Source organism: Aphis gossypii, chromosome 2 (assembly GCF_020184175.1).
Source record: "Aphis gossypii isolate Hap1 chromosome 2, ASM2018417v2, whole genome shotgun sequence".
NCBI classification, from domain to species: Eukaryota; Metazoa; Arthropoda; class Insecta; order Hemiptera; family Aphididae; genus Aphis; species Aphis gossypii.
Window position 1 is genome coordinate 37,840,971 of NC_065531.1, and position 19,673 is coordinate 37,860,643.

At 24.5% G+C, this 19,673-nt stretch overlaps 1 protein-coding gene and 1 long non-coding RNA gene across 2 annotated transcripts in view; one reads left to right on the forward strand and one right to left on the reverse strand.

Moving 5' to 3' along the window:
- The window catches only part of LOC114122418 (uncharacterized), a 102,342-nt gene that overhangs the window by 73,360 nt on the left and 9,309 nt on the right, over window positions 1-19,673 (forward strand). Inside the window, exons 4-6 of the mRNA XM_027985074.2 lie at window positions 6,909-6,994; window positions 18,421-18,528; window positions 18,703-18,762. Coding sequence (XP_027840875.1) covers window positions 6,909-6,994; window positions 18,421-18,528; window positions 18,703-18,762 — 254 coding nt within the window. The remainder of the gene's footprint in view (window positions 1-6,908; window positions 6,995-18,420; window positions 18,529-18,702; window positions 18,763-19,673) is intronic.
- LOC126550195 (uncharacterized) lies at window positions 3,853-4,513 on the reverse strand. Its single transcript, XR_007604234.1, has 2 exons — window positions 4,159-4,513; window positions 3,853-4,052 (listed from the first exon to the last, which is right to left on the reverse strand). It is a non-coding gene; the product is annotated as an uncharacterized LOC126550195 (long non-coding RNA).

A 19,673-nucleotide genomic window follows, 5' to 3' on the forward strand; every position in this document is an offset into this window, starting at 1 on the left:
TGCGCTTTAGCGATCATAATCGTAAAACCGTCGATCCCAAAACACGGAAATACGTATCTTTAGTAATTTTTGTCTAATCTTCTTTGGTTCGTGATACACGAATATTAAAGTAGATCATTATGAAGCTTTTTTTTTTTATTATAATTTATATATATCAACTATAGCTTTCTTAAAATATATTGTGTCAAGTGTAAAATATAGTGTAATCAAATAACGATTAGGTCATTCAAATTAAGATATTACCTAGAAAAAATACACACTAAATTATCCCACATATATTTGTTATTTCATGATTATGAACAACGTGTGAAGTATCCACTAATATTTGAGGTCAAAGGTGAAAAAAATATTATGATGAATATCTCGTTTTCTAATGGTCTTACGATAAAAACAAAAAACGTAACAAAAAAAAAATATCTACAAAAAAAATCTATGTTTTCATCTATTATTTTTAATAATCAATTCAACAACCAGCTATTCGAAAAATTGGTTTTTTTACTAAAAATAAATTACTGTAAAAAACTTAGTTTACCTTAATTTATACTACAATAAAAAAAGTTTAAGAAAATACTCTACAAAATTAACGCATTTTGTAGTATGTACCAGTAACTCCTATTACAGTATAACATAAATTATAATGTAAGCCCATGAAAAATACTGAAAAATACGAGAATATCAAAATAATACGAATGCATTAATTTTATGTGAAATGCATGTTTTATATTACCATACAGTTTCTTCGTCGCTAAATCTAAATAATACACGTATTCACAGGATTTTTTAACTAAACCTTGGCAAAAGAAAAGTTGAATTGAAAATATATTCATCCGCAAGTCTGGAACATTAAAATTATTATAGTAAAGAAAAAAATTTGTTTTTTCACGCTGTTATTACACGTGATACAACTTCTACATTTTTCAATGCAAGGTTTTAAAGTTATTTGAAAAAATGTCCTATATTTTCAAAATTTAACGACGACACAAAAAAAAAACAGAAAATTGCACCGCAAAAGAAATGGTTACTCATGAAGTCGTAGAAAATGAATAAAATTTATTTTGGCGGTGTATGCTAAACTAAAACAAAAGATCTTTGTCGTTGATTACATGTATCTATCCCAAGATATTATTATTTTCATTAACAGCTAGTGCTACACAACAGCGTCTACTATTACAACTTAGTACAAACTTGGTTAGGCAATAAATTTAATTCATAACATTAGAAACGATGATTAATAATAGTATTTAGAAGCTTATAATGAAATTTTAGATTATCCAAAAGGATTTCGATAATCTAGATTAGTAATTTATACTGGTAGTTTCTAGACGTTATATAATGTTTTAAGTAAAGCAGAATTTTCTATTTTACAATTTTTGTGCAATAAATTTTATTATGTGTTCAACCGATACAACAAAAATATTTATGATTATATCATATCATAAATTTCAAATAGTTGACACTTTATCATGAAAAAATAACTGATGCATAAAAAACATTGGTGCAACCTTTTTTGAAAGTTATTTTTTCTTATACAATTTTTAAAGTGATTTATTAAAAAAAAACCAAAAGAAATCAAAATTTTTTGAAAATGATATTTTTGTCACTTTTGCGTGATCTTTAAACTCAAATTATTTTTAAAGCTCACATAATATATTATATAATAATATACATAATATAATAGGAACATTTCTTGTATATTTTTTAATGGTGTAGTAAAGGTTTTATGTAAAAATTTGGATTTCAAATATCTTTTTCTAGCTGAAGTATTCACTTCAGCTAAAAAAGTACACGAAATATTAATTTTGTCTAATTTTACTGTATACATTTCAGTATTACAGAAGTAATCGATAAAACTAAGTTACTAGATCAGTACAAATTTAGAATTACAACTCTCGTACAACTATTATTTTAAGTACACTATTGTGTACTCATCTGTAAATCTTTCAATAATTGTCCGAATTCTTTCGAACGTGGATTAAATTACTCGTAGATACATATACTTATAAATAATATACTTATACATATGAAAAAATAATTACGAGACATGAAATAGCGGGGTCTGAGAGGGTTAAACATTTTATCACATCATAGTTTATTATTCGGTCAAACAATATATACCTTACGTCTTTTATTATATTAAGTTGAAAAATGTGCTGTATAGGTATATACTAGGTAAGTGCATTATACAACGGTTCGGTACGGAGTAGCTGAGCAGGGACCTCATTCATCCGTACCCCGTGACCACAAGCTTGATAATACAGTGTTTAATACTTACTTATCATGGATGAAACGGGCAATGCTCGCCATTAGTGCGACGTATATCAATTACGGGATATGTAAGGCGCGCGAAATATTTGCCGGTTTGTCTTTAATGAATGAATTGCTCAGACCGTGTAATGTACGGTGCAGTTTATCCTGCTGACGTATCGGCGGAAGCAACGAAACTAATTGATTAAATTCACCGGACTCGTATAATATTATATATGTACAGTGTATATACTGTATACACATAATATATGTATTATACTCGTGACGCGTTTAGTACACACTATACAATCACTTCCAGTGTCCCACTACCACCCACCCCAGCCAGCCAGTCGCTTCCATGTATGTTATAAGATCGTACCGCAGTCTCCTCGTTCTTTCTTCCCCTTCCCCCACCACGAACGCCACGACATTTCTGTCTATATCGTACACCAAATATATACATACACCACATATACTTCTACGACACCATCACATCCACCTCTATATGGTTCTCTCTCACTATTTTTTTTTTTTTTTTTTTGGGACACGATCAACATCGCAGTTGCTGTAAGTTGTTCGATAAACTTTTTTACGCTCCAGTGATAAGTAGTCACCGCAGGCGCGGCTAAATGCGTATTTTCGTTTCATTTTTTTTCTTGTCATGTACGTGTTCTTTTGCACAGCAATTAAATCGAATACTATTAGAAGTTATCCGTCACCACTTTTCAAGTCATCGCCCGAAACCTTGGTCCAGAGAATAACTTTCTAGAAAATTCACAATAAGGCATAAAAGTTCAAGCTTTCGACACAATTTAATATAACCGTCGAGACAAACTATATAAACTTATAAAAATGTGTTAAGTATTTTTTTTTATTACTTGTACTTCATAAAAAAAAATCACTTAGGATAAAATGTTTAAAAAATCTAACATTGATTTATATTATTTCTCGGTTGGTTCTTTATTTTCAAATCAATCAAATGATTGCCAACTGTCAGCACTATAATTTTATTTTTAAAATGTACAAAAGTTTCAAATACCTTATGGCTATTAAATATTTTTTTATTATTGTAAAATGTTCATTTGTTGATCATTAAAAAAATAATACAATTTTATTTAAAATTGATCACCATTTATTAATCTTACCCATCCATACATAGTCTATACCTAATTTAATATATATTTAACTTAATCGAATTAGATGAATTGCTATATATTACATAATTATGTTAAGACACTTATCCATAATGTATGCTGATTATAATTAATATCTTGTTTCCATTTTATCTGCTAAGTAATCTGCATAATTATTAATGAATTTCTGTAACCAATACCCAGCAGATTTGAATAATTTACCATTCAACCGCTGTTTAGGACTTGAATCTCCGATTGTTATTTAAGTGATACCCACTGCGTAATTTTTTATTATTATTTTATCGCTTAAACTTCAATTTAAAAATAATATGATTCAAATTCACTGAGCGATTTATTAAAATAAGCTCAACAATATTTTATTATTTTGAATTTTGTAATATTTTAAAATCCGGACTGTTTTAAAAGAATAGAACTTTCATTATTAAATATTTTGTAACTTAGAAATGCTTAGGCAGTATTGGAACGACTTTTATTTGAAAATAAATAAATAAATATTGTATAATGTAATTTTAACTTAGTATTGATCTCTTGTCACCATAGTATTTCCGTTGGAGTATACTATTATAGTTAATGGAACTGAATCTTTGCATTACATCATGATCAACTTCTACCGTCTGACCCTTTAGATAACTAACCCGTCTTATGTGCTGAAACCTACAGTAAAATTATTTAGATTGTTATTTGATAAGCGCTTACTCTGATGTATATGGAAAGTTCACATTCGTATGACTGTTGATTATCCTTGCAGACTATTACTTACTATTACTTTTACTTACTATCCTTTTAAACCACCAACTTAAAATTTACAATAATATATTTAGAATTTTGCAATGATAATTTCTTGACATTTTATTATAAAAATTAAAAATCTTTTAGAATATACATAATACATATTCTATCTATCGAAACCACGGCATTCAATCATTTAAAAATAAACAAATATTCGTTTAAATTCCCTTGTCATTAGCACTGCTCAAATAATAACAACGCACCAACACTACAGTTTCGTTCATTCAAACAGATGGGACAATGGCATTTTTCAAGAAAGTACAATCGTTGCCAGATAGCTTGAGACGGTGGTGGTGCTTTTCAGTAGGTGTAGCCCTAACTAAGTGTGTTTTTACCACGCGGCGCGACTCGTCGCTTCACCAATTTGTTTATAATAAATGTATAAAAATAAATAACTCGATTTACAATGACAATATTAATAGATTAATGTGATATGAAAATTATGGAATACATTAATGCAGATGGATATTTACTTATTCACGCCAGTATTGTGTTCGTATACTTTTGTACTAAATACGGAGAACCTCTGGTTTTTCGTTACCACGCCGCTACCACCGCTGTCTCAATTTATCTGGCAACGACTGTACAACTTTTTTTATTAATCTTACTTTAAAGATATTAAATACAAAATGATCTGAAAAAATATTTATAATCGAATTTAATAGCAAGAACGTACAAAATAAATAGAAACTGTGTAATTAAAATAGTGAATACTAAATAATCAACTAATTTAATTGCATTGATAAAAAATTGTGTCATAAATTATGATATATTATATTTTTAATTAATGGACTTAAAAAGAAAAGTCGACTTTAACAGTAATTTATCATTGTTTGTTTTCTTTCGATTAAACATCAGAAGATAATAAAAAGAAATAAAAACATATATCCCATATAGGTATTAATGTTATAATAACTTAATTCGCATCAAGTTAAATAAGTTTAAAAAAAATGATAATACAATAGTATGACCTCCTTTATGCAGTAAATAGATGACGCGATCAAAACATTACTTATCAATGGACCCTTTTCTATTGTTTCGAACTAATATTTCTTATTTTTTCAACCGTAACACGTACGTCTTACGATTTACAACATGCCTTTTTTACCATGAAATGTTTTAGAAAAATGTAATAGTAATACTAGTAAAACACACTAAAATAACCAACAAAAATTCAATTTAATTTAAAGGAAAACAGTTTTTTTAATCTTTCCAAATTTGACTAATTCTGCGTCATTAATTTCGTAAAATTTTTTATTAAAAATATAATAATAACAGTTTAATTTATGTTAGACATTTTATGTAATAGCATAAACAATTAAATAAAATAACACATTAATTTCAAAATGTCCTTTTAATTAATCGTAAATCATCTCCATATTACGAGTAAACACTTTATGTCCTATATATAATACTATAACATTCACTATTATTATTATTTTACATCATATAATAATAATTTATATATAAAAACATATAAGAATATCATGAATTATAATAATTATAAGATTTCCTGTATTCAATTCAATAATTAGCAACTATGATACACAAATGTTCAATTGTGTAAGTAAAACCTTACTATTTTATAGTTTAAATTTGTAATATATTATGTATTTTGTCTAGTTTTTTTCATTAGATAATTTTAATCAATCCATAATATATTAAATAATAAACTGTTTTTGTTATGATTAAATTATTCCATATTATTGCATATTCTGGTTTTCAATTAAATTAAATTTCATATTAAGACTTCATCACAGAAAAAAAAAATTCCAAATATTAATATTATTAGGTATTTATAGGCTTAATTTGTATACATTTTATTTTTATATATAATCATTAATCATAGTATGGACAACAATATTGTACGTTACCATGAACAAGTAAAAATATATAATTTATAAAGCTTATGGTATCGCTGAAGCTAAAGATCAATTTAAAAAAAAAAAATAATAATAAATATTATACTTCATTACAATATTATGATAATTACATAATATCTAAAACTTAGATAGTAAAACTATTTTAATAAGCCTCCGGATGAAAATATAATAATTTAATTTACAATATTTCTACATAAAAAAAACTTAATTTGATAAAAATAATTATAAAAGCTATATCAATTCGGACTCCATTTGAAATTAATTTCTTTTATTCATAAGTTTTTATCTGTTTATACATTAATATTCTATTATATGTTTCATTCGGGAATATCTTAATCTGATATTTATTGTTCATAAATTACAAACAAACTTAAATAAAGAAGATTTATGTATTTCTTCTGAAAAAAATATATTAAAATTAGATTTACATATTGAGAACTTAAATAATTGAAATTTTAATGAACATAATTTTTATTTACAAAAACAAATACGTGTCATACTTCAATATAATATTTAAACTATAATAATAAATAGTTGCACAAATGTCTTTAAAAGTGAAAGCTCTAATATATTTTATTACATTCGAAAACGATTTCCATGTGTGGGGAAGATTAGTTACACACTCGGTGTTTATTTATCTTTCTTTAAAGTCGTTCGCTGTATCTACAATTTTCTTAATTTTGAAGCTTGATTAATCTTGAAAAGTCATAAATATTACTTATTTCAAATACCAGCTAATGATAAATTTATATTTTTTTTTTTTTCATTTATTTTTATTTGTCTTACTATAGCAATAATTTTTAAATTAAGCTAATGTATATTTTGTAATTAATTACAGGTGTTCAAATCGCATACTCTGCCGTAATTGGTACAAATTTGTTCATCTTCGCTGCCAGTGTCATATTACTCCTTGGGATCGTCAAAGTAAATATTACTCATTTATACTAAGAACGTTTTATTTCGAAGGCAAACAATCTATATAACTTACAGACGCCATTATCAACAATTCAACATGACTTTTACAATGCCGAACTTTTCTTTTCCCTTCGGTATCTTTTTCTTATTTTCATTTTGGTTTTTTTTTATTTATTATTTTCTTTTCCATTACAAATAAAATCAAGACCGAATACTAAAGGCAACATCCATTTTATTTACTTTTATTTCGAAAGAAGTAGTAAGCTACACTGTATGTGTGAAGACGTATTGAATTAAAAACGTATTCCGATTCGTTTTTATTGAGCGGATGGTTGAATAAAACATTTATTACTTATTATTTAATACACAAGTATATAAATACTCATAAAATATTTAACAACTCAAACAAAAATGTTACACATATAAATTATATTTATCTTTAATTTAAATTTGAGTATTGCGTTTAAATTAACCATAATTTAAACTTAATATTTAAATATCTAATAAAATTATTAAAATACAAAAATACAAAAACAACGAATAATTTTTGTTATTCTAAAGCTGAAATATTAACCACATTGTGCTTATTTTTTTTATTAAATGAGTAGTTGCATACCTATACAATTTATATATCATATTATTACCAACCCTCCTTTAAATATTTCATGACCGTATCGAAAACATATCATACTATGCACTAAACATTTACAAAACGTATTTTCAACTGTTTCAGCACAAGGTATATCTCATTAACTAAAATTCAAATATTTGAAATTGTTCCTCAAATAATTGTCCTAAATGATGTATGGCTTATTAATAAGACATTTAATGGTTATATTTGTCTCAACCCAAGTAAATAATAATTTAAATGAAAATTATCCAATGACATTTACTTACTTATGTCAATAATGATAAAAACCATGTTTATTCAATGACTGAATTTTGTATTAAGTGGGCCAAAATATTAAATTTTACATGCACAACATAATTGACGTAGAATTATACCTATGCATGTTAACAGTTCATCCCAATTTTTATTTTTTTACATGTAACAATTAATATTATTTAAACACATCATCATCATATCATATCATTTAACCGTTATTTAGTTTAAAAAAATCCAATTAAATTTTAACCTGAAAATGCATACGTTTATGACCGAATTGAATGAAATTTAAGAATTAAAACTTCGAAAGTCAGTAATCTTAACTTTTAGATATGAAATAAAATTATGATTCTAACGATTACAATATTAGTACTCTCAGAAATTCCAGGAAATTCTCAGAGTCAAAGGAATAAGACCGTTTCTAGAAGTATAAAAAAATTAATACATAGTTGTGTATACTATAATAAGTAATTGTTTTTCAATAAAAATACTTTATAGTTTTAAGTTAAACATTTGATTCGATGTTTAATTTTTTCAATGGTTATCTGCAAACTAACAATTCATTTCAATATTTTTATAATTGTTGAAAAGTTTTTGTAAAATAATTTGAAAATCGCATGCATGTATAGTTACTTAATATTCGTACCAGGATAAGGTGATATTATTCTATTTATTTTTCTGTGTCATGATGTATTTGTCGTTTTGACATATTTTCTTGAAGGTAGAGTTGTGAATTTTAATTTTCTCGTCCAAGTTTTTCTTTCAATCACATTCCATTTTTTTCTTATGGCATATGTTTCTTAGAAATATATTTTGTATAATATATTTTTTATGGAGACCCCCATCTATATCATATACATATTGCAATTATACAATACAAATGTTAATATTCGAATATTCAATCTTCGTCCTTAAAACTTGTCTTACATATGACCATACTGGCTAGTTTACATTCATACACATGGCCTTTGCATAGACCGTAACTGGTAACCCGCACCACCCAAATAATATAAATCAAAAATCAAGTAAATGCGAATCATTACTATAAGTGTATAATGGCTTTTTAAATACAACTGTTTTGAATGCATTTTTTAGAATTATTTCGATTATTATTATTACATTTAAAATTAAACTATTAAAAAAAAATTACAACTTTTTATGTTTTACACGAATGAGTTAACTATAAGTTTATATTTTAATGAAAATTTGAAATACGTTGTTAGATAATATGTATGATTTTTTTTATATTCTTGGCTAACACAAAATTCTTGAATATTTACGCCAAATTACATTGCCAGGAATTACTTAACTCTTCTAACGACAAATTAATGAACAAAAAAGTAATAATAAAATATTCAATTGTCTCTGTAATACCCGTTTATAGATGTAGACGTATTAATTGTGCTACCAACTGTTAATCGTATTATTGCTTTCTAAACTCAATTCTGCATTAGCTATAACCTTGTCAATACTCCAATAGTCTAATAATAGAAATTTAAATTCTACATAATATTATTCATTATTACTTCTCCATATCATATATTTTTCGATCGTTAGGTAGAATTTTCAATATAACTATCTTAAAAAATATAATATAGAGTATCATTTTGTAATTAAGTAAGGTATTAATGGTCATAATTTATATAATATTATGTATTTCATCTAAAACTTTTTAATTCGATTTTTTATTGAAATTTTAACTTGATCTACAAGATATTAATGGGTCAAATAACTACTTTTTTACCAAATAAATTAGGTATTAACCTAATAAATATTTTAAACACACATTTTCAAAAATTATTTTTAAATTCAAACAACTAAATGTAGAAAACATGTTTATGTATTATTTTTATTTTTTCAATTCAACATTTATGCATTTGTTTAAGTATTTAAATATTTATTAAAATATGGCTTATTTGTATTATTAATGTAAATATCTGTATATAGAATGTAGATTTAAGCTTAACGTGGTTTAAAATATTTTTAAAGCATTTTTAAAAATACATAATCTAGAATACTACTTTAAAATCATCCAACATAGTGAATTACAAGAAATTTTACGGAAACAAAATGTCAAGAATAACGTTATCTTTAGTAACTAAAATCACTATACTGATTATATTTGTCGTCAAAGCTGATGTTTAATTAATACTCAATATTATTGTATTAGGTACGGTCAAATAATTATCATAGCCTCAAGTACCTACTTATTATAATTAAAACCATTAAAGATTACACATCACTACATTTGTCGCTACGCCGTTACTACTTCGACATGGTTTAACCTTAATGCTAACCCCAACATAACTGCCTAGTCTTCGTCCACTTCTAACGCTAAGACCCCAGTGATACATCAGCTTGTAGCCTACCTGGATCAGTGGTATGTTCGCTTTTTATTTTATTTTCGTAAATGAGTTCCTTCATACATCAGTCTACGTCACAGTGATACATTCCAACTCTTACACCGTATCAATGTACTACCCACGTATATAATAAACTGCATTATTTTAACTCAAAATTCCCCATAAAGATACAATCAATCTGTGTCATGCTTTCCACACTTATGTAAAACATTATTCGTCCTTCTTTCATTTACAAGGCGATAATCAATCATAAACCAACTGTAAAACTTAACGCTTGTTTTCAATTTTATGTTAATTTTCTAAATCAGGGTTTTCATCACATCAATAGGATTTGATACGATTTAATCCAAACTATGTCTAGATATACTTTCACTTGAAAACAACTATAAGATTATAATCCTGTCTAAACTTCTAAAAAATATATTATTTATTTAACTATAATAAGCACACAAATTATTATAGATAAATGCATAATAATAAAATAAAAAAAGAAACAGTGCTAAGATATTAAATTAACAAGGTAAACTAGGCACAAAAACAAAGTTGTTAATAATTCGTCATAATATACTGTTTACTTCACCCAGATTCATTCCTAATCAAAATCTAAAAACAATTTTGATAAGATCCTAAGCCAATAAAACCCATAAATATAACAAGTATTTAAAACTTAAATTAATAATATGTTATTATATTAATCATAGTTAAAAATGTATTGATAACTAAACAGATAACAAATATTTACATATTGTGTAATACTAATTTGATATTAAATTTTATTTGACCACGTTTCTACAAAGCTGTATATTTTGAGGTTTAAAATAGATACTTGATATATTTGTAGTTTATTGCATTAGATACTAACAAATTTAATTCAAATTATTCTCTGATGTATTCAGTTATTTCCAATAAACTATGTATATTTAACTTCACAATGTATAAGTCATATAAAGTGAAGTAATCTGTTAAATTTACTTTCAAATTTATTCGTTTGAATAGTTATCGTAAAAAATCTTTCACTTTATTTATTACAGTATTACACGATGTAATATTAAAAATGTTTGTAATAATGTAAAAACTATTTTTACTTACTTTCAGTAAAATGCTAAAAATTCTTAATTGCATTTTTATAATAACGTTTAAAATTTAAATAATATTTCGTCAAAATGATGCTTATGAGCTCTTGTTTTTTCCAGCACTGTGCTTATAAATCCACTTATAGACATAACTTAATACTGTTATTATGGAAAAATATGATTTTGAAAATGACATTTCTTATTTTTTTTTTATTCGAATGTTATATACTTATATCCGATATTATTTCATTTTTAAAAAATGTAAGAAAGTTAAAAGTAACTGTAATTAGCAGGGTCAAAACAGAATATCCGATCGATAGTAAACAAATGCTTTAAGTATAATTTGTTACAAAAGTTTTGCTATATTTTCAATTTTTTTTTTTTTAATGGTTTCCACTGGTCGTTAATTATATTTTGATAAGTTAATGTCACATCAGAGGTTTCAACGTGCTATAATAGGTTTGTGACAAAATCTTGACATTAATTATTTTCATGTCATCAAGACACCTCCTTCCTCACCCAACAACAAACAAAAAACCCATATTCTCATCCGGGTAAAAGTCGGCAGTAGTAACAATTACGTTTATATTATTAAACTTGTATTGAATTTTAAAAATAATTTTAAATATTAGTATTTTACATTAATACGAATGTTCGTATGTACGGTTCGAACAAATATATAAAATATATCGTGTGCCATTATCAATTTTATTAGATTATTTAAGCATAAAACATATTTTGAACTATCCGTCCAACAGACAAATTGTGTTTCGATTTATCCCTGAATAGTATTATTCAGTTTCTACGAGTAAATAAAATGTTCCACGTGAATTTTAAAATCAGAGGTTTTATAATCTTAGGGTTCTTTTACTATTTTCTCATTTTATTACTTAATTTATGAAAAAAACATTTATTTTGTTTTCAACAGCTAGAGTCTATCAATATGTATTATATAAATATAAGTGTAATGTATTATAAATTGTACACTAATTTTTCCTCATATTTGTTTTCAAATTAAATACATTTTGTATTTTTTTTTATGCAACAATAATAACATGAATTCCAATCATAATATAAGGATATTAATTACCTATTAAATTAAAAAATATAGGTATATTACTCACTGTTTCTAAAAATATATAGAAACTATTTTTAAAAAACAAAATAGCTGTTCGCATATTATAATAAGCACCTATATAATAATGTAACATTAAGTCACTGAATAGTGGTATAAATTAAGGAAAAGAAGTATATAAATATAATATATGTTAAATGATTCACTTATATTTGTATGGTTTATATAAAAACTTAATTTCACTCTTTTTTCTGTTTTCTTTCATTTTATTTCAATATTATGAATTAACCTGTTTATCCACTCTTTCAACTAAACACATCAAAAAAAATCTAATAATATTATTTTCTTAACTTAAAATAATATGTATGACGATAAATTCAATATTTTAAATGCTTATAATTTAATATCCACGTAGTGTTTTGAAATATAAAAAAAATAAGTACAAGATATTCCATTTTTAAGTTATATTCATAAAATTAAATCAATAATTTAGCTGTCGAAAAATAAATCATTATTTTGGAATAAAAAGTTTAACATGAAGCACAAAACCAAGGTCATTGTTATGATTCTTTTTTTTTACAAAAAACGGAATATGTACTAAGGAACGTACAAATATATTTTATTTACTTATGTGATTATGATAAACTAATAATATACATCTACATATACTTCAAATAAAATATTATTCATTTAATGAATGACAAAGAGCTATAAATATTATAAACATTCCTCTACACTCATTCAAATAAAGTCACTTTGGAAATATAATATTTAACAATATATTCATCCTGCAAACAAAAGGATTTACAAATAAGTAAAACAAATAAATACTTACATAAAATTAAATGACGTATTAACAAAATATTATGTAAACATTTTATTTTGCATTTTTTAAATTAAGATTCTTTAATGGTTCAAAATCTAAACCATATTATTTATTATTCGGGTAAGATGATGATCATATCTAATAAAAAATAAATTTAAAACAAAATTATATTACGATTATTAGATTTGGAAGTATGAAACATATTACATACTTTTCATGTATAAATATTAATTATTATTCACATTAGGTACTTTACTAGTTAATTATGTAGTGTACATTTAAAATAAATAAAAATATCTATTGATTCTCATAAATCATCTGTAATATCTAAATCATTACTACAATATCATAATAATTCAAAAGTATCACATTAGAACCGTGTTATCTTAAATTCTAATTTACCGTGATACATAATAATTATTTTTTTTATTTTTTATCTAAAAGTTTCATGAAAAAATCTTAATCCAATAAGTAAAATACAATTATTTTAAAACCATTGAAATAATTACACTTATAATTTTTAGTGAAAATCGGGTAAAAACTTGTCAGTTATTTTCTAATTTTTATCTTTCGATGTCATTGGCTTATTTAATGTTCAATAATATCATTACCAAAAATACCACCATAAAATGATACCTCATACTTAATTATATTCTTATAAAATAATACATATAATAATATAATAAAATATATAAAATAGGTACACTATTGTAATGGTGAATAAAATAAATGATTACTAAAAATCATCAATTATCGTTATATGATTAAATTTCTATTGATAATCAATTTTATAATATTCTTTTATTTTTAGTTTATATTGTCAAAGATAGTTTATACATTTTTATATACGTATATGACATTTATTTTATCCTCTCAAATTCACATAAAACCCAAAAAATACTCAATTATCAATAACAATAAAATAAATACATATATTAATATATATTTAATAATTATTGGTTACTCATTAAACTTGTTTGAATAATTATAATAAAGTTAGAACAATTCTAAGAATAAAATAATTACTAATGACTATCCAGATTATAGTATCAAATACATAAAATGTCATGTTCTGTTAAGCTATATAAAACTAAACTAGAACAAGTTATAACTTAAAAGTTCACAAAATCATGTTAACCACAAACCATGATAGGTTTTTAAACCTTTGTACATGTTTTTTATAACATTGGGACTACAGAAAATTGAAAAGCTATTAATACTATAACAATGACTAAGAAAATTTATGAATAAACAAATACAATTACATTTTTAATTAGGATTATAAATTGGAATATAATAAATAAAGGTATTAAAAATCACTAGTCTCAATAGTCAATATACTATCCCAGTAGATAACAAACAAAAAGCATTATTTAATCGTTAAATAAAAAAAAAATATTTTAAAACAGTATAAAAATTAAGAAATGTAATCTAAGAAATAATAATATGTATATTGTATGTACTATAAAATAGGCCAAAAATAAATTAAGCTTACAATAAGCTCTTTTGACGTTTTCATGTTATTATTTTTTTTTTTACTATCATTTTTTTTTATAATTGACAATATTCACAACAGAAATTTGTTTCATTGTAGAAGGTATTCTATTTTGTTCGATTGTTTTAATTCTATAATTTTCTTAAATTTTCAATTGTTACTAGATGTACTTGGCAATAGTTACAAATTTGATTCTTCTTATTTATTCAAATCTTCTTAAAATCTAGTATTTTATTTTTAAATACATATTTAAATTAATACTGTATATTTTGAAGTTGGTAATAAATATAATAGTAAAACCTTAAAAATACTTTGTAAGTTATTATTAGTTGGTAGATTGAAATAAAACATGAAATTAAAATACAATCAATTTGTATGAATAATGTAAAAACCATCTTAATAACTACGTAAACTTTTAAGTTCAAGAAAACATGTATTTTATAGAAAAAAAATTCACAAAGCTTTTAGTCTGGCTTTTAATCATACCAAAATAATGAAACGTAATGTATACAAACTACAAAGTGATTCTTTTAATAATCGAACTTCATTTTCTCAAAATGCATAATCAGTTATTTTAAAAATATTTTTTTTTACAAAATTTGAATTTATTACAAAACTTTAAAATTTTTAAAGTGACAATTTACATTTTGAATATCATATACCAAAACAGAATACTTTTCTAATAATTATTTTTAAATATAAAAATTAAATGTTTAGTAAGTATTTAATTAGTTATGGGTATTAACCGTTTTGACAATCGACATAGAGTGTCGTGGGAGTTCTCTTCAAAATGTTGACTAACTGAATATTAATAATATTGTATCAAAAACTAATATATTAGGATCAACTAACATAAGCAGACCATGAAATTAAAAATGTAAATTTTCAAACTAAAAAGCTAAAAATTCGAAAATGTATAACGATATAAGTTGGTGAACAGCAGTAAAAGATTTAAAATAGGTAATGTAAGAAAAATATTTGTTAATACTTTTCGACATGCTTAATGAGTAATGACTATTCACTGTTTGACAAATCGCCCGGTATGTGTATATATTTTGTATAGTATATCGTTTATAATTATTATGTCCTGCGTAAATATTTAACGTATTTCCATTTAAGAAATTTGATGTAAAAAACAAAATAAATGAGCCATCTCTCTCGTTTATTTACTATGTATTGACCCGTAACATAGTTGGTAAATTAGATTTACACATAACGTCGAGCATAAATAACAAGACAGAACAAAGCAGTAATTAGTACACGAGAAAAGTAAAGAAGACAATAAATAAATTTACAATTACGCGTGCCAATATAATATTATCCGAACTCGTAGCGACTAAATCAATATTATGCGCGTCGATTACATACTCAAATATTGGCCACAGTAGGTAATTAAAAGGGTACACGGTGTTTTAATGACTACTAACGTGTCAACATAATAAATGGATACAATCACAATGAAACGTATTCGTAGTGGTTCGGTTCAAAACTGACGATGACAATTTATTAATATAGCGTATATTATTACATATTGACATTATTTCGGACGAAACTTCCAGCACTCGCGAGTTTATCTTGCGCAGTATTATATTAGTAAAATATTATTCTTCGTATTATGTAATGTTTTAATATTAACACAAAACAAATTTTGTAGTTTTTTTTTTTTTAATAATACTCCAAATTGCCAAATTAAGATACTAACATAATCATTAGCAATAAAGGAAAATAATAAAAATAAAATAATATTCTTAGACCGCGTAAATATTACAATACATAAAATATTATTTCTACAGTTATTTACATTTTCAGTTGTCATAATTTAAAATTATTAATGCTCTTGTTCCTTGCTTTCGTCCTGTACTAAAATATTAACATAATAATATAATATCACTATTTTAAGTATTGTTATACACTGACCCAGTAAGAACCCACGGAAGAGAATTTAGAGTAAGCTATGTGGTATCACATATCATAATACTATTCATATTAATTAAAATTATAGTAAATAAAATATATTTTGCAATCGTAACATATTAAAAATTGTAAATATTAAAAAAAAGATTCAAAAAAGAGGGTGGTGCGGAAGATAAGTTAATGGTAAATGATCTAATTTTATAGGCGACCTTTTTGACTTTAATTATTAATAAGATTATCCTATAACGAGAATATTCTAATTAATTCAGCTAAGGTTATTACTAGGGATAATACCTGATAATCAATAATAATAGGTTTACGTATAACACGGGGACTTAAATAATTATAAATTTGTTTGAAAAAATATAAAATAAATATTAAACATATTTTAAATTTTATGTAAAACCATAACTAAAATCTATAATAAATTTAGACGCATCAACGTTTTCAAAAAATCAGCGGATTGAAAATTTACAGTGAACAGGATGATTATATATTAATTATTATGCGCTCCTTAAAAGGTAAAAATTACCAGTATTTAAAAATATGGTCAATAAATGTACTTAACAATTCCGAAAATCATAATTTAACTAATGAATGATTAAATTATAAAAGGGTAGTGTGCATTCCAAGCGAATCACGCTACATTTATATTTATAGAACTGGCTCCGTATTCTCCTGACTCCTGTTGTAAAGCTAATATAGGAAAACAAAGTGTATACTATGCAATATTTGCTATATGTTTAATACACCTGTATGTACAATTTATACAATATTCTGAAACTTTTAAACTTTCTATACTAATCCTATTAATTATTATGTTTGAAAATGTTTGTGCATGTCCTTTTAAATTTATATTTCACAATATTATCGTTTTGCTTGTATACTTCACAGTTATAGTATATTTTATTAAGCAGTTCATAAATTAAATTAAATTAATTTTTAAAACTAATCACACATACGATCATAAATTCATTTTTATAAAAATTATATTTAAAAAAAAACTCGACGAAAATGTGAATTATTTATTGAATACACCGTTTAAATCGATTTAGTGAATCGAACCTTTTTATTTGCAAACCAAAAAATTCTAACCCATTTATCATACTACAACATATATATAGGTAGTGTTCGTATATTAAAGTGAAAACCGTTTCGTAGAGATGAAATTATATTTCGTTAAAAACCAAATAGCGATAATTACGTTTTTCTACGGGTGTACATTATACAATATACATATTAGTTAATTATCCTCTCCCCAAAAGCAAAAAAAACGTTGATTTTGAACGTGTGGACCGCCCAGCACGTCTTCCGTGAGCACGTGACATAACTTTTAAACCAATCATAAATACATGAAACTGAAACGTGAGCTCCTACAACACCTTACTTCCGTGGAATTTTGAATAAAAGTAAATTTAATTTTTTTTTTTTTTTTTTGTAAAATAAAAACAAAATTCAAATTAAGGATAAGATACTGAAGTATAGTGATGACTGGATGTTAGAACTTTCGTATCACCGCGGTAATGTCAGTACAATGTAATTTTATTTTATTATTTTACTTTTAAATATGAAAGCTAAAACGTTAGGAAAGACAATATTATTCGGTTTAAAGTATAGTTTTTCAAATTTAAAATAATAATAAAAATGTTATAATTACTAGGTATATATGACCTACAACGGGATGTATAGAATTTTCGGAACAGTGCAACTAACCATAAAGATTTTTATGTACAATTTTTTTTAAATACATATTATTGTTAAACCAAGAATACCTATTTAAATAAATTTATATTCTTGTTTCAGGAACGGGTATCCCTAATCGTACCATGGATTGTCGGTCTCATAACTTTTATGGCACTCGAAGCGGTTGCCATTGTTTACTCGAACGTACTCAGAGACCATGTAAATAAGGTGAGTTGTGAACATATACATGTTTATTGTTTATATATATATATATATATATATATAGTATATACAATAAAATAATATCATAGTATGAGAAGCAATATCTTAGGAATTGTTCGAATTCTGCAAACAGAATATATAAATGTATTAATCAAATATTAAATCATTTATTGTTTCTAGAAATTTGACTCGTTCTGCAAAATTGAAGTGACGTTTTACTTAATACGGGCAATACTAAATGTAAGTAAGCGCATTTAATATTTGTGAAAACTTAATTTACATAGTATTAATTATTTCATTCTCTCATAAAATAAATATTTATGACCATTTACATAACCACTTTCCATTTTCATACACCCATTATAGAATAACGTAAAAAAAGCGTATATTTCATTTTACAAACATAATATGAAAATTTTTTTTTATAATTGTTTATTTAAAAATAAATACAATCTGTTCTCTAAGAAACAATAATAATATGTGATAACATTATTAATATGTTTACATGAGTAGCATAATAGAAAGAGTCACCTAGTATAATACAACTACCCTAACTTGTTGATTTTATTTTTTTGTTAATTTAAATGTTTGGTCATTAAACATTAAGTAACTCTCGACACCAGCTGTTTTTGAGCCTTTTTGGGGGATATCCAAAAATTTTAAGAGTGGTAAGGTTAAATATGAGGGAGAAATATGATAAATAAGAAATATTTCTGAACTATGAAACTAACTATAATATTATGCACGGTGAGGGCTCGCAGTAATTTTACTAACTTTACTATTATTGTAGTATTAAAATAACAAAAACAAAATATTAATTTTCTGGATTAATAATCATAAAACAACATTAGTTGTAGTTTGAAATCCTAAAACGGTTGGTTTGATAAAGAAATACGTATTTATTTATATTATTTCTGTACCAAAAATAAATACAAAAGTAAATTGTTGCAAAAACGAAATTTCTTAATGTTGAGAAAGACAAATATAGAGTTATGTTTATATTATTTCAAAATAATGCATACACTAAATATTCTATAGTAGTATTTCATTGTAATATTCTTGGAAAACTATTTACAAATAAAAAAAAATACTTAAACTCATGAATTTTATTAATATACTTTTCCCCCGACATTCACCACCGTTACAATAAT